General features: G+C 42.2%; 1 protein-coding gene across 1 annotated transcript in view; it reads left to right on the top strand.

Moving 5' to 3' along the window:
• The window catches only part of LAMA3 (laminin subunit alpha 3), a gene marked incomplete at its 5' end in the record, with an annotated part of 119,417 nt that extends 116,643 nt beyond the window's left edge, over positions 1 to 2,774 (top strand). The window contains 5 exons of the mRNA XM_084260250.1: positions 101 to 260; positions 396 to 523; positions 1,522 to 1,615; positions 1,952 to 2,065; positions 2,248 to 2,774. Coding sequence (XP_084116376.1) covers positions 101 to 260; positions 396 to 523; positions 1,522 to 1,615; positions 1,952 to 2,065; positions 2,248 to 2,393 — 642 coding nt within the window. The 3' untranslated portion in view covers positions 2,394 to 2,774. The remainder of the gene's footprint in view (positions 1 to 100; positions 261 to 395; positions 524 to 1,521; positions 1,616 to 1,951; positions 2,066 to 2,247) is intronic.
• Between the last annotated feature and the right edge of the window lie 14,339 nt (positions 2,775 to 17,113).

Genomic DNA, 17,113 nt, shown 5'->3' with positions numbered 1-17,113 from the left:
TCTCAGTTGGCTTTCAACAGTCCAACAGAACAAAAGGGTATTCTTACTTAAAAAAAATGCCATTATGCTTTAGTACTCACATTTTGAAATACACTTTCAGAATATACCAATGAAGAGTTTCAAGGGTTGCCTGAGGAATTTGAAGGTGAATGGAAAAGTCCTGAATGCACCTGAAGAAAAAAAAGACATACTTCCATGTCTGGATGAACCCGAGAACGCAGGAATTTATTTCTTTAATGAAGGAGGATATATCACCATTGGTAAGCTGTGTAGAGATATGGTGTATGGAATTATGTCTTAAGGCTGTAGGTGTAATGATTTTTCTTTTATTTTTTTATGTGGTTTTACAGTTCCTTCTTCCTCTGATCATTCCTCTACTGTTTAATTGTCCACAGGTGATTTGCTGATGGGTTTAGATTTTACTATTGAATTTACCATTCGACCAAGGACTTCAACAGGTATACTCCTCCATGCTGGAAGCAAGCAAGACAACTACTTGACTGTTTACATGGAAGAAGGAAAGGTAAGTACAGGCCATGTTTCCATTTTAGCTGTATTGCCCTCATTCATCAGGGGGAATTCTGACCTTTAAGTCTGGCCTTGTGTGTTACAAGGTTTGTACATATAACATTAAACAACTTCCTCAGAGTTGTTTAAAACCATAGCATTAAAAACTGAACATTCAACCTCTTTGCAGCTTCCATTGTGTGCACACTGGCTTCTCCATGCTTTCTTCACAGTGCTAGCAGTAGGGCACAGTCTTAATTTTCTCAAGCTTCTGAGCCTTTGCTTTGCAAAAACCCCTGGGTTTTGGCCAGAGGCTACAGAACCCAGGAGCTTATTTCCATTCCTACACCAGTCATTGTGTGGCTGTACTGCTGGAGCTCCGTAACCACGTCGGTTACAGAACCTGAGCTGTTGGGCTTTGTGTTAGCATTTTCTGGGCCACGGTGGTGATTATTATCACTGCTGCTTTTTCATAATGTAGCAGCTTCAGAATCTGAGTCTTGGATTACCAAACTCTCATGGCTGCTGCTGTAGAAACATCGAATAGAAAACTGTCAGTGCTGCACAGAACCTGCTGTCTCACAGCACAGGTTGAGCCAGCATGAGATTATCTACCTTCGGAAAGCCTCCGCTTTGCTCTTCTCTTCCCAGATTAAGGAACTTGTTTTTATTATTCATCTTTTTCATAGAATCACAGAATGGTTTGGATTGGGAAAGGGAAAGGAAAAGGGGGAAAGGCCTTGTCAAGAGAATAATTTTGTAAAACTGAGGGGGAGAGACAAAGGTATGTATTTAGGCTTGTAAAAAATGTCAAATATCCTCTCCTGGGATCCTGTTAGAGAAACTTACTTTCCTCTTGAGGAGAATAATTTCTGAAATATGTATGCAATGACTGTGACTTTTAAAACTAGGTGAAACCCAGCCATTGCAAGTTCAGCAAATTACTTAAAAGTACTTTATTTTTCTGTTGCTCTTTTCTTTGCTGTGGATACTTAAAATATGACTTTTTTACAGGTCATTGCTGCTGGAAATAGTGGAGCTGGAAAATTCCAGACATCAGTCACACCTAAGCAACCTGTGTCTAATGGACAGTGGCATACTATTGCAGGTACATTGTGTTGTACCAGTTCGTCTGAAACGTTGAAAGGACGGTGGGCAAAAAGCATTGCAGCCCCAAATTTCACTTTCATTTCACTTCTGTTTAACCTGAGAATACTCTTTAGAATAAATAAACAAACAAGTGTCCTGTGTTAATTCAAGGCTTTACATAAGACAGGGTTTTGGGCCATGTTTACCCCCAGAAGACCTAGATGTGTCAATGTGACTTTGAATTAAAATCTTTTTTATGAGTTAAATTTCAAGACAGATGCTTAAAAACAGTGCCATATCTAGTTGATTCTTTATAGGGTTGAGAAGGGGTATTCATTTATCTGCTTCTCTGCAGTCTCTCAGAAGGACAACATGGTGCAGCTAAAGGTGGATACACAGCATAACTATACCACTGGACTTCTATCTTCTAGACGTGTCCATCAGCCACTCTACTTTGGCAAAATTCCAGGTAATATGATTGTTTCTTATTTTTTGAAGTATCTGCTGGCTTTTTGTTCCTTTGCAAAACAAAGGTCCAGATGATGCATGTAGTCCTGTACCATTCCCACTCTTTTGAAAGCCTTGCTGTAATTAATATTTTTAAAAATCATTATCATTTTACTAACTTGATCTTTCTACCTTGTTTTGCAGCAAATTTGGACACACCATGGCTCCCAGTTAAAGACCCATTTATTGGCTGTCTTCGGAATATGAATGTTAATAACAAACATGTCTCCACCAGGAGTTTTTCAGAGGTTCATGGTGTAGTGAACTTGCATGGGTGCCCGGTGAAGTAACTTGGCTGTTGCAGTAGTATACACATCAGGTTGGATCTGCTGAAGTACTGTGTGAGTCCGTGCAACATGGGGTTCCTCTTTTGCCAATCACGGTGTCGCTGTCAGCAGGCTGGTTACTCAGAATGGCTAGTGAGCAAATGCATCCTCTGGGTGTGGACTGCACCAAAGCAAATTCAAAGTCTTTGCTTTGATAAAACTCCCTTTTAAATGTTACTGATTTCTAAGGTAATATGTTGTGCCTTTTGAAATACATGCAGAAAATATAATTGTATATACCCTACTGGGCCAAATTCTGCTCTCACCTGCAGCAGCACAGACTTTAGTAGCTTCAGCGTCTTCATTTTGGAAAGTTGCTTAATGCTGGCCATCTTGAGAGCAAATTTGATCCACTAATATAAATAATTTTATAAAAATATAAATGTCTTTGGATTGATGTTTATACAGAAATGTACATTAATGTTAAAAGTAATAATAATATAATGGAGTTTGAAGCACTTTAAGGAGTGAAACTCTGGGAGTTTGTTACAATGCTAGGAATTCTGGGGCCAAATAAATGCCGTATGTTTTAAAACAATCTATTTTTCTTGTTTGGTTCTTTCAACCTGTTATGTCTTTTGTTGTTTCTTTTTTTTCCCCTCCTCTTTACAGGCTGCTAAATCCTGCTTGCTTTGTGCAAATATTTCTGTAGCTTTAAGAAGCTGATTTGCCTGAATAAGCAGGAGTCCATTATCTCTGCTTATTAGAATTTGGTTATATAAAAACCTCCGAGAGTCATTTCTCTTGTAATCTTCAGAGCCAGAAAGTCTCCTTCATAGGCTTTTTGTTTTTTTTTCTCCTGACTGAAGACATGCTATATTGGGAACAGCAGCTGCACCTGCTACAGTCGTGCAGCATGAATCGCAGGGCTAAACCAGCAGAGTGCCCAAGAAGGCCCGCGGCCTGCTGGCCTCCATCAGGAACAGCGCGGCCAGCAGGAATAGGGAGGTGATCTTACCCCTGTACTAGGCCCTGGTGAGGCCGCACCTTCGAGTACTGTGTGCAGTTTTGGGTGCTGAAGTATAGGAGAGCCATTGAGGTGCTGGAGAGGGTGCAGAGAAGCCTGAGGGAGCTGGGGCTGTTCTGCCTGGAGAAGAGGAGGCTGAGGGGAGACCTCATCACTCTATCTATAGCTACCTGAAAGGAAGTTGTAGTGAGGCAGGTATTGGCGTCTTCTCTCTAATAATTAGCAACAAGACAAGAGGGAATGGGTTTAAGTTGCACCAGGGGAGGTTCAGAATGGATATTAGGAAACAAATTCTTCACCAAAAGAGCTGTGAGGCATCGGAATGGGCTGCCCAGGGAGCTGGTGAAGTCACAATCCCTGGACCCATTCAAAGAACAGGTAGATGTGGCACTTTGGGAGATGGTTTAGAGGTTATGGTGGTGTAGCACTGACAGTTGGACTTGATCTTGAAGGTCTTTTTCAACCATGATGAGTCTATGATTCTATTATTATAAACTGTTTTCTTGACATTTGTATCTTTACTCTGTACCTGATTGTGACCCATGGAGGAGGGCAGGGCACCCACTTTGCTTTATTTTTCTAAATACAGGGCTGAACTGAATAGACTTGACATGGCTTCTTCTTCCACGATCATTCAGAAGCAGAATTTTGATGGTTACCTCTTTTTTTTTTAATTTTCAGTTCCCTAATGGCAACCCTCTTTTGCAGAAGTAAAACATTTTCTACACCTGGTCCTAGGTGGGAGTAGGCAGCGATGCAAACAGAATCACAGAATCACAGAATCACAGAATCACAGAATCTTAGGGGTTGGAAGGGACCAGCCCAGCTCTCCAGCCTGTCAAGGTCTCGCTGGATGGCAGCGCAGTGTTCCTGCGTGTCAGCCAATCCTCCCAGCTTTGTATCATCGGCGTACTTGCTGAGGGTGGATGCTATACCCTCATCAAGATTGTCAATGAAGATATTAAACAGGACTGGACCCAACACCGAACCCTCCTTCCCTCCTAATGCAATGTTTGCTCCCGCCTTCCACTGCTGCCTTACACAAGGCGCAGCAGCGTGTCCTCAGTGTGTTCGAAGTGAGGTGTTAGCTGGATTAATAGAAGATGGCAAACTAATAGCCCTTATGGCTTTGGTCATTAATCCCTTATCAATTGTTTGCAACTTTGCAGGTGCTTTATAGCTTTGCAGAGTGGTAAAAGGCTCAGGAAGCTGTTCACATCAAAGTCTGTGTTGCTTTTTCTTTTACAAATCTATGTCCATGCAGAGGTTTCTTAGCTGTAGAGCTGGAGTTTTGGAGCCAATGGAATGCAGTGAAAGCATCCTGGGGTTGAGGCCTCTGAGGGAGCTGAGGACTGGCATGAAGTGACAGAGTCCTCTTTCCAGAGATGCTCTGCAGAAACAGCTTCTCCTGTGTGGCAGCCTGCCATGTGGGACAGAAACACCCATTGGCCTGGAGGTGATGGGGTTTGGAAATCATTTTTTCAGGTAGCAACAACTGGATCCTTTCTAGGCATAAAGCGCCCTGCCTTTGGATTGTCAAATATTCAAGTGATGAAAAGTTTGGAAATGCTCAGCTGACTTATTGGCTGTAATTGGCACCGGAAAATTCCACAAGGAGAAAGGAAGAACAGTTAAATTTTATCAGGCAATTATCTAGTAACATTTCATATCTTGTGCCCACCAGACTGTTCTCTGAGGCAGATTTTTCCCTAGTCATAAAAAAGCCTTTTCCTGCTTCACTTCCCCCCTCAGAAAAAGGGAACATGCTGAAGATTTTTGCATCACAACCCGGAGCAAGTCCTGGATTTCAATTCCCTTCCATCTGATTTTATCAGAAGTAATTTTAATGCTGACAAGAAGAAATGAAAATATGCATAAAGACTTCAGCAAATGTAAGTTAGAATCACAGAATCACAGAATGTTAGGGGCTGGAAGAGACCTCAAGAGATCATCTAGTCCAACCCCCCCTGCCAGAGCAGGATCACCTAGAGTAGGTCACACAAGAACATGTCCAGGCAGGTTTTGAATGTCTCCAGAGAAGGAGACTCCACAGCTTCTCTGGGCAGCCTGTTCCAGTGTTGTCACCCTCACAGTGAAAAAGTTTTTTTCTTACCTTCACATGGAACCTCCTATGCTCCAGCTTGCACCCATTGCTCCCTGCCCTATCACTGGACATCACTGAGAAGAGCCTGGCTCCATCCTCCTGACACTCACTGTATACATATTTATAGACACTGATGAGGTCACCCCTCAGTCTCCTCCAGGCTAACGAGGCCCAGCTCCCTCAGCCTTTCCTCATAAGGAAGATCTTTCACTCCCTTAATCATCTTCGTGGTCCTGCACTGGACTCTTTCAAAGAGTTCTATGTCCTTCTTGAACTGAGGGGCCCAGAACTGGGCACAATATTCCAGGTGTGGTCTCACCAGGGCAGAGTAGAGGGGTAGAAGGACCTCTCTTGACCTACTAACCACACCCCTTCTAATACACCCCAGGATGCCATTGGCCTTCTTGGCCATGAGGGCACATTGCTGGCTCATGGTCACCCTGCTGTCCACCAGGACCCCCAGGTCCCTCTCACCTACGCTGCTGTCCAACAGATCCGTCCCCAACCTATACTGTTACCTGGGGTTGTTCTTCCCCAGATACAAGACCCTACACTTGTCCTTGTTATGTTTTATTAAATTTCCCCCTGCCCAACTCTCCAGCCTGTCCATATCTCACTGGATGGCAGCACAGCCCTCTGGTGTGTCAAGCACCCCTCCCAGTTTTGTGTCATCAGCAACCTGGCTGATTAGTAAGTGTTAATTCCAGTACAATCATAATGCATAACAAAAAAGTAGAAAAGCCTCTCTGGTTTTTAAGGTTCTTGGTTGCTGTTCCCCCCTTCTAGCCTCTCCAGTTTTGCCACTGCCATGGAGTCAGGCTGTCACACACTGTTGGAACAATCAATAAAAGCCAACTGGGCTTTCAGTTTTGTTCTTTAACACAGATAAATCTATAACAGACTGACAAACACCTAATAAAAAGCTTTGATCCTGAAAAGCCAGTGGATAATCTTTACATGAGGAAAGAAATTGTCCTGTTTGGATTAGTCTGATGAAGAATTCTTATCATTGAAGAAACCCACACTGAATTCATGCATTGTCTGTTCTGTGCTTAGAATATTCTGAATTTTCTCACATGGCAGTTATCTTCTGAAAAAGAACCTGAATTTTCAAGCATTTCAAGTCATAGAATGTTAAACATAATTTCAATTGTGAAGATTCCTTCTCTTCAGGTTCACCAGAAAAGATCTTTGTTAAAGTCAAAATAAACAATTCCACCAACACAGCAGACCAAAAATGACAAAATCTTTTGTTAAGGTGTGAATAAATAGCAATCTAAGGCTTGGGTAAGCACTCTGTCATGGGAGCTATTATTATTATAATTAGTATCTCCAAGGCTTTCACCATCTGAGTGTTGCCACTTGACAATGGACTTCCATGGACTATTTAACTCCTTGCCTATAGCATTTCAGATGACCCACTCCTATCTGTCAATTTCTGAGTTAGAATAAAAGTAAGTGCCACAGGAGAGGCTTTTCCAGTAATTTTTATTCTCTAGTCATCTTTACTATTTGCTAATCAAGCCTTTAAGAAATACTAATATTTTTCAATGGTAAAAAAAATAAACTCCAGTCATCCTTTCTAAGTCTGCTTTATTCCTCATGGCTTGTGTTCAAGCATGCAGAGGTATTCCAGCTTGCATTTTGTTTCCTTCACCTTAAAATTAGCACTAGTAACAAAGGAATGCATGTGTTAGTGTCTGCTGGCAAGATCTTGCTATATGGTTTGTACCTTCTGAAGTTCAAGCTTCTGAGGGAAGTTTTGAAAAGTGTAATGACAAAGGATCTAATATAGTATTCAGTACACTGAGAATCACAGAACCACAAGGTTGGAAAAGACCTTTAAGATCATTGAGTCCAACCCTTCCCATCCTATGCTAAACCATATCCCTAAGTACCTCATCTACCCTTTTTTAAACATATCCAGGGAAGGTGACTCAACCCCCTCCCTGGGCAGCCTGTTCCAGAGGCTACTCTTTCAGTGAAGGATTTTTTCCTAACATCTAATCTAAACCTGCCCTGGTGCAGCTTTGTGCCATTTCCCCTTGTCCTGTCTCCTGTCACCTGGCTGAAGAGACCATCGCCCACCTCTCTACAACCTCCCTTCAGGACCTCAATGTCCTTCTTATGGTGAGGGGCCCAGAACTGGACAGAGCACTCGAGGTGTGGCCTCACCAATGCTGAATACAGGGGCACAATCACCTCCCTAAATGCATGGCTAAAAACCCATGCTCTTTAGCAGTGTGTTTGGATTGCCCTAACAGCTCATCTGAATTAAATGTGGAGAGCAGAAGATTTCCTCTCCAGACTAAGCCACATTGATATCACTAGCACCAAATCTCTCTCTTGTCCACATAAATTTCAAGGGCAAAGTTCTCCTGTAGTTAATTTGGATTAGATTTAATAGGATTGTGTTATCTGAGGTGGATGACACCAAGGTCTCTGAGTTCCATGTATTATAATTACAAAACATGTCCAGATTAATGGGAGCTCAAATGAAGTGTTAGGAAGTCTAACACTGAGAACAGCAGGAAAATAAAATGAAATAGATCACAGAGCACTGTAGAAAGAAACATATGTTCACTGTAGGGAAATAAAAGCATATATATACAATAAGTTTTCCTTCTCACTGCTTATAAACAATACTGTAACTTAAATTTTAAAAAGAAAACCTTCCAAGTAAAACTTCTTAACAGACATCCTGTATCTGGGCACAAAGGTCTGTGCTTTGGTACTGTAAAGCTGCCATGTAAAATCCACAGCCATCAACCTTCTGTCAGCAGCAAAACAAATTAGGTAAGTTAACTTTCTCTGGTTTTGTAACCACTTGTTTGGAGTCACCTGTGAACCATTTCATTTTATCCCTGCCTCTTGATGCAGTTTTGTTTCTTCTGGAGCCCTCTGTGGATTACAGGGCAGGGTGGAGGGGTGGGTTTCTCCCTTCTGCTTTCTTTCTGCTTCATATAAAATAGCCTGGAAGATGCTGTCTTACTGAAACCAGTTTAAATGCATTAGTGCTTTGTAATGAACTCTTGCCATGCTTTGTGCCTCCTACCATTCTCTTTCTTCTTTCCTCATTTAAAAAAAAAAAACTGTATGCATCTTTCTGCAATGATGTAAGGAAATTTAGGGCTCAATAGTCCAGTCTTCTGTAAATCTGTCTGTATTTTCTAAAAATACACTAAATGGATGTCCCTGGCAAAAGGAACTACTTTACATTAAAGTGGATAATGCCATAATAAATGTTATAGATTCACTGAAGCAAGGCATAAGCATAAACCTCCTTTGTGCAGCTGGCCCAGACATTTCAAAACTGCAAGAGACTGGTCATTGCCAGAGCTGCAAGGAAGCATCCTGAGTCTTAATAAATTGCAAGCAAAATAGCCAATGAGTCTTTATGTTCTCTCTGTCAATTCTGGTGATCCTCTGCAGCAATGAAACCAATCTATGGCCTGCTGTTCATATACTGTGTCTTTCTGGCTGGCAGCTGATAGCATTCAAAACATGTAAGATTTTTTTAAACACCCCCCTGTTGTTACTTTGCACCTCAGTGTTTCCTACAGGTTGTCCCAAACGTGAAGCATCTGTGAAATGTTCCTTGAGATGTGGTTTCTTTGTTAAGATGTCACCTGCCTGTTGATACAGATTGAGCACTGCTGCATTATTGCACAGAACAGAGAGACAGAGAGTTGACATCATGATCTTTTGTCTCTGCTCAGTTATATTTAAACTGGGAACAGCAACAGATTTCTCTATTGTGCGGGAGTCTAGGTCTAAGATTCCTGTCACAGGAGGACTGTGCACTGTTAAGAATGAATAAGTACATTCATAAGAATGTCACTAATTTAGAAATAAATATGGAAGAAGACTGTTAGAATTTCAATCCAGAAAGAAATGTTCAGATCTGGGTTTTGAATAGAGGATTGATGTGGTTAGGTAATAGTACCTGCTGTAGATCTTAATTCTAGATCCTTCTGAATACTTTCTGATCACCTGATGTTGATTCCTCTGGCTAAGGCAAGGGTTTGGACTAATAGAATTTACCTGAGAGCAAGGTTTCAAATCAGTAATGAAGTTGTAACTTTCTCTTTGCTGTGCTCAGTTAAATCAAAGATAATGACCTACCCCTGGGGACAGTAACCTAAGCAGTAAAGAAGCTAAAGGTGCTCTGGGCAATTCTCCAAGAAAATAGCAGGCGTGATCCAAAGTTCAGCGGCTTTAGGTGGAAAGAGCTAATGGCTTCACAGGACTTTGGCTCACACACCTTATTAGAATTAGCAGAGAAACTTACATACCGTTCATGGAGAATGTATCCTAAAATATTGCCAATGTTTATAAAGAACTGTTATTGCAGATTAAATCTGTTATGTAATCTTCAGAAAACCTAAGATAACCCTTTTAATGCAAATACACAAACATGGGAACTTTACACAAAGGGTACTTGCATCAGCAGTAGGGGTGGAAGCAAGGAGACCAGCAGACAAACTGTTCTGCCTGATGAGGGTCAGTGATGAAGGCAGTGCCAAGGGCTGGTGTCAGACCACCATCTGTGAGCTGGCCAGCCTGAACCCCTGAAAAACCCTCCTGGGCTCAGCCCTTTCCCACGCTACTCGACATCAGAGGTAACTGCAGTCATCCCACCATGCCTTTGCCAGGCTCAAAGAGAAGAAAACCCTTGAGAGAATTTCATTATCCCCATAAGCAGAAGAGCATGACCAAATTTTGATCTGATAAGTTGTATTTAGTCAGATTCTTGTAACTTGATATTGCTTTGCTAAAGGAAGGAAATGTCCCCATTGCCCAGCCACTGAAGAGGACACGTGACCACTGGGTATATTGCATTTATCACAAAAGATAAATCAACATGACATATATACTCAGAACAAATCTAATTGGAAACAGACCCCACAAAACCACTAATGATCATCATTGTTATTTAATTAAAATGGAATGAATAGGTTAAATCTTCCAAAGAGACACTGAATGCCATCAAACAGAATAAAGGCCAGGTACATGATCAGTATAAATCAACACAGCCCTATTGTTCCCTGATCAAGGCTGATAGGAGAAAAGGATCTAGTCTTGTTTATGTTGCCTCTTGTTTTTAGATGGTGTTAACACAATGCAGAGATCTTCTGAAAAACACTTTGCTACAGAATTAATGTTTCAAATAACTTTCTGTTAAAGAAACACTCATTTTTTAATCAGTACAAAAAAATTACATAAAGAACAGATGTGAGCCTAGAGGATGGATGGAAAGAAAAAGACTGTAGTTGAAGAAGGAAAGGTATGCAAGGAAAAATAAGCCTTAACACTGCTGAGAGGATTTACCCCTGTTAAGGAAAATGTCTACTGGAGAGAAGCTAGCTAGAAACTGTGATGATGGCTAGCTTGCCTCAGCAATTTCAGGCTACATGGTGGTGTCAACGAGCCCAGCCACTGCTCCCTTCCCACCCTAGACTCGGTGCTGTGCTCCTGGGCAGCTCCTGCCTGTGGCAGGGCTGGGTGCCTGCCTGTTCCCCTTTTCAGCTATTGCCCAGGGAGAGGAGCTGGCAGAGGAACATCTTTTCTCACAGCTTTTCCCAGGCTTCACCTCCACTCAGCCTATGAACTCACCACTCTGTGTTGGGGAGTTCAGAAAAATGGTAGGCCAGGCCTAGCACGTGACAAGAAGAAAAACAGCACGAAGCTGCCACTCCTGTCCCCTTTTATTCTGCTCTCTGACCCTCTTCCTTTTGTTTGCTGTACTTGGTATAATGGAAGGGAACATCTGGACTCTAGTGACAGCAGACCAAATTTGCATGCATATAGCAGATAATTAAGCACGTGTCTATCTGCAGCTGCAAACAGCAATTAGTCATAAGATAGCTTTCCACACCCCTTCCTGCCTATTCTCCTGCTCCCCTCGGAGCCCTCTCACGCACTCAGCACTGAGCACTGGCCTCCTCCTTATTTGTGAAGACAGTGGTACAGCTGAGCTGAAACCCTTCAACGTAACTTTGGCTGGGATGAACTTCCTCTGATGTATCAGTTTCTAGCAGAAAATGCTTTCTGCATAAGCAAGTGACCCAAATCCAAACACCCATGTCTACATCCCAGCTTAACTCAGGCCATAGGCAGGTTTTTGTGCTGAGTTCCTCCTCTCAGATCTAGAGTGAGCTCTGGAGAGCCCTTCCTGACTGCTGATATTTTCTATGGCTGACCCTTTCCTCTCTGCAGTTGCCCAAGGCAAATTACTGCCTTATCTACTCCCTGCAGCTATAAAGTTTACGTTTTCTCTACAGTTCCCACCTCAGGCCTGTGAAGGGCATATTATAAAATCCTACTGATGCAAGTAAATACATATATCCTATGTCTGTCTTCTCAGTGTGAGGGATTCCCCTGGCCATGAAGCTGTAGGTGGTATTTTGTTGCCTAAAATAGGTGTCCCCATTTCTCCTGTGATAGAGCCAAACCTTCTAGACAGGTAAACCAGAAGTTGCTCAGGGCTGCATCCAAGAGACACCGTTTGGAGTAATTTACAAAGCACAACAAATTTATTGTCTGCTGAAAACCAAAGACTCTGCTGCAAATTCCTAAATTTCAGCCTCCAGCATCATATCTTTTAATTTATCTCTATGCTAAAGGTGAGTGGAGTAATAGGGTGGGCTGCAGCAAGACCAGGTGCAACTTGGAGAAGAAGGGGCTGAAATGGGAACAAAGGGACTACCCTGTCTCGAGCAGGGATTAGATTCAGTGGAATGGCTTCCCAATCTGGACATCAGTGGTTGTTCCATGTGGTCCTTTGCATTTGCTGAGTGTATAACCCAGCTGCATGACCAAGGCTTTTGCTCATTATGTATACCTACATAATGAACTCTGCTGGAGAATTCCCCTGTGTGTTTGAAATGATGCTTTTGGGTATAACCTGCAACACTTCTGTTGGATTTCCTTCTGTGTTAATGGTATGTGGGCACTCCCAGCTGTAGGAAATGCATGCAGCAAGCAGTCTTTTAAAACTATAACTGCAGCTTTCAGAAACTTAAAGCCAGGAACCTGGTTGAAAAACAAAAGTCTGTTTTTTTGTACAGGTAAAATGAGTCCTGTGCTTAAGTGGGGAATACTGTTGTAGGGGGTTTTGTGAATGTTTTGTAACAGCAATGCACAAATCAACCCTGGTTGGCACCAACAAGCACTACAACACTGTCACATGCATCTGCATTTCAGCCATAGCTGTGCTTATGGAAGCACATTCCAACACCAAATCCAGGCAAAAATGTTAAGGCTTTTATTATTATGGTAGGTGAAATCAGTATTTTTCATTTGTGACTTTCCTTCCTGGTTTCACTGTCGATCGTGCTGATTTTATTCCTAGCAGCAGGTACAGTGCTGCATTTGGGATACAGGATGAGAACAATGTTGATAACACATAGATGTTTTAGTTGTTGTCAAGCAGTTGAGGACTTTTCAGCTTCTCATACTGCCCTGCTAACAAGAAGGTGGGGGGCACCCAGGAAGCTGGAAGGGGACACAGCCAGACAGCTGACCCAAACTGGACAAAGGGATATTCCGTACCATATGGTGTCATGCTCTGTCATGGGGGAGTTGGCTGGGAGATGAACTCAGGAACTAGCTGGGCATTGGTCAGCACGTGGTGAGAAATTGTGCTGTGCATTACTTGTTTTCTATATTCTTTCATCATCATAATTATAATTATTATTCTCTTCCTTTTCTGTCCTATTAAACTGCCTTTACCTCAACATTTTCTTTTCAATTCTTTCCCCCACCCCACTGCAGAGGCAGGGGGAGTGAACAAATGGCAATGTAGCTGTTTTAGATGCCTGCTGGGTTAAACCATGACAGGGACCCACAGAAAGTTCAATTTATACGTGGACATACTTGATTTTAAGCAAACAGCTTGACAGACTTCTATGCACATGAAACTGGACAATAGCACTGGTACTTGCTGTGTACCACTGACCTGACTTCACTAAGACCCATAGCATTTGTGGAGCAGTATGGTTATTCATGTCAAAACTTCAGTCATATAAACGTTGAGTTTCTACTCAGGGCTCTCCTCCTATAGTCAGTGGAAAGGGCATAGTTATCCTCAAACAAAACCACACCATCTGAAACATACATCATAAGGGGACATGGCAGCAGCCAACCTAGCTCTGGATTCCAAGCAAAAAACCCAGTGAACTAATTCCCTGAAGGTGGATGCAGTGCTTGATTACACCTTGGTCCTCAGGAATAACTGGACCACCTTGCAACCTAGCTATAGAAAATACCATTGTGCAGTCCTGTCAGCTGGTCTCAGTGAAGAAAGAAACAAGCCTTGAAGAAAGAAAGAAACCAAAGGGGATTATGTCCTGCTTCTAATTACAAGGAAAAATCATCATTATAAATGCTTTTGTCACTCATCCTTTTCAGTACAGAGTTGTTACCCAAACATAATGTGGTTATCTCCTGGCATCTCCATCATATGATGCTGTGACTCATCATGATGATAAGACAGTACTTGGATCTATGACACTAGATTTGCCAGCATTTCTTCACCTTCTTATTTTTCAGTGTCTTGGTGCTACCACTGGAAGAAATCTCTGTTGAATTAATTGCTTTTGTGATGAGATGGGCACACTGGAGGGCTCATAGATTTCTTCTTAGTTTCTACCTGACACCAAAGAAACTAATATATATGAACTATTTTTCAGTGCTTTGTATAATTTGAAGCTTGGGAACCTAAGAAGAAAATGTAGGCTGAACCCCAAGTGAAAGGCATATCAAATAAGGAGATGTGTTTATTTGTGTGTGCTTGTGTACTTGCAACCCCCCTAAAAATAGGTAAGTGCAAGAGCTGTTAAAGTGAAAGGAATAGAAGGAAAAAGAGAGGGTTGCTTGCTGCATGAACTGCAGTAGACAAAAACATTAGAGAAAAATACTAATGGAATGAAAAATGGGAAAGTGCACTGAGAAAATAAAAGATGATTTCTCCTTGTGCTCTGTCTGGAAGAGGAACTCTGAAAAAATGGCCTGCAGTAAAAGCACAGCTTTTCTCCCTCTATTATCCTGGTTATTGCTGTGCATAACTCATAATGGCTAAAATTACGCAACCCGGTTTAAGAGGCTTGCCTGCTACGAAGCTCCCGAGCCTTACAAAACGCTGTTGGAAGAACAATAAACAGTGAGTCAGTACAGAGTAAGTCACCCCATATGGGGCTTTAAAAGACACCGTGCTGTTTAAGGGCAGGAGTGCTTTCAGAATTCGAACACACTTTAGAAAAGCCGAGGGTGATTAAATTTGTTATCCTGCCATTGCTGGGATAAAAATCCAGTCGCGCGTTAAGGTTTGTCAGTCGCTCCTGTGGTCACCGTTACAAGCGCGCAGAGTCGCGCCTCCGCCGCCGCCCTTCAGCTGCAATGCAGCACCTGCAGAGCAAGCGCTGCCATTCCCCACAGTGGGAACTGATCCTGGTGGTCACTGCTTGGAAGGATCTTAAGTTCTCAAGAGTGTTTCCCCATTCACATACTTGGATAAACAAGTGCCCAAAGAGGAACATTTTATAAACCAATTTGGGCAGATTACGTGTTCCAAATAAATAGCCTAAGTTTCTAAAACTAAGTGGAATAGTGGGAAAACATAATCACAGAATCACAAGGTTGGAAGAGACCTTTGAAGATCATCGAGTCCAACCATTCCCATCCTATGCTAAACCATATCCCCAAGTACCTCATCTACCCTTTCTTTGAACACATCCAGGGAAGGTGACTCAACCCCCTCCCTGGGCAGCCTGTTCCAGGCCCTGACAACTCTTTCAGTAAAAATTTTTTTTCTAATATCCAATCTGAACCTGCCCTGGCACAGCTTCATGCCATTTCCCCTTGTACTATCTTCTGTCACCTGGCTGAAGAGACCATCGCCCACCTCTCTACAACCTCCCTTCAGGTAGTTGTAGGTGGTGATAAGGTCTCCCCTCAGCCTCCTCTTCTCCAGACTAAACATCTCCAGCTCCCTCAGCCATTCCTCATATGATTTGCCCTCCAGTCCCTTCACCAGCCTGGTTGCCCTTCTCCGCACTTGCTCAAGGACCTCAATGTCCTTCTTATGTTGGGGAGCCCAGAACTGGTAAGCAAAAAGAGAAATCACTTTTTATTTTAGAGAATAGGAACCTTGGCCCACTGCATGCTGCTTATTTCATCAAGTACCAGGATATAACACATAGATTCCTGGTTTTGCTTATCTTCATTATGGAACCGACAACTCAAAATCTAGTTGATCAAGCATCAGTCTTTTAAATTCTCTTTTATACTAAATATCAGATAGAGATAATATTCTCATCAAATGATAAATGTATGGTTTTTGTGTCTGCTTTACAGTTTTACTCATCAAGATGTGAAGAATCTTCCAGCCGTAAAAACTAACAGTTCATCCACATAAACTAAGGTTTATGACTACAGAACAACAAATTAAGGCAAAGAATAGAAAGAAGGTTATTTAAGCATGTGGCTTAAACATGCAACTCTTAGCTCTAGATGATGCTATAACCTGTGTGTATCAATATACATACTGCCTGAATACACACTTAACAGATGATCCCTTCACTTGCGGTTTATACAAATTGGCTTGAAGACATTTCTCGCTAATTAAACGGTTCTCTAAATTAAATGGTACAACTAGGTATTTTCTTGAGTGAGCAGCAAAATTGTTCAGCCCAAAGTACAAGTTTCACAGATGAGAAGCTAGTATCCAGAAATAAAAACTTTGATATCTGGGGTAGCATCTGTCTCTCAATATGTTTTCTAGGCTTTTTTCCCGTCTTATGATATACGCTGTGGATCATACTGGTTCCTTTACAAGTCAGTTGCCGTGTCTGTGTGTGCAAGCCTCACCACAGAGTTTTGTAAAGAACAGAGCACGATGTTCCAGAAGACGTGATTAAAATCCCCAAACATAAGGAACTGAAATAATCAGGGACAAATATATCAGTAGCTAACACATTAAATGCAATGGAAGAAGCTGCTCACTATCTTTGTAGACATATACACTGCTGACAGAGATGCTCAAATGAACATACTCTGTGTGGTCTAGTTACAAAAAGTCAAGATGCTTCAGCTTGAGGCAGTCGTAGGCTACTGAATGCCTTGGTGCAGCCTAGCCACCAATGCCAATGTACAAAATTATTGTGCATTACAACCCACAAGTAGGTATGAGAACCAATGCACGAAGGATTTCAGTGGCTTGCTGAAGGACACAGGTGAGACAAGGTTTCCTCATACGTGAATGAAATATGACTGTCAGTCGTGACTGTTTCTTAGACCTTGAAGACCATCTACGAGCCTACAGCAACAAGGAAGTGGGAAGGCAGACCACAAGGGACATTTACACAAGAATATACCATTTGTGGTTTCACTAATACCAGGAAAGGGAGATACACAGCTCTGCCGTGGCTGCTTCAGAGCCTCCATCTGCCTCTCAAGCTGAGCACTCGGCTGCCTTTGGCACCCAACCATAAACCCACCAGGTCTTCCTTTCATGCCTTCCTTCCTGATTACCTCAACTACTGGTCCTTGCAGTTGTGAATATCTTTCAAAGAGAAGAGTGTAAAGCTGGATAACACAGTCATGACCAGTCTC

Source organism: Gallinula chloropus (genome assembly GCF_964237585.1).
Source record: "Gallinula chloropus genome assembly, chromosome: 2".
Taxonomy (NCBI): Eukaryota; Metazoa; Chordata; class Aves; order Gruiformes; family Rallidae; genus Gallinula; species Gallinula chloropus.
Note: the sequence above shows the minus strand (reverse complement) of the source record. Positions and strands in the feature narration are given on the sequence as shown.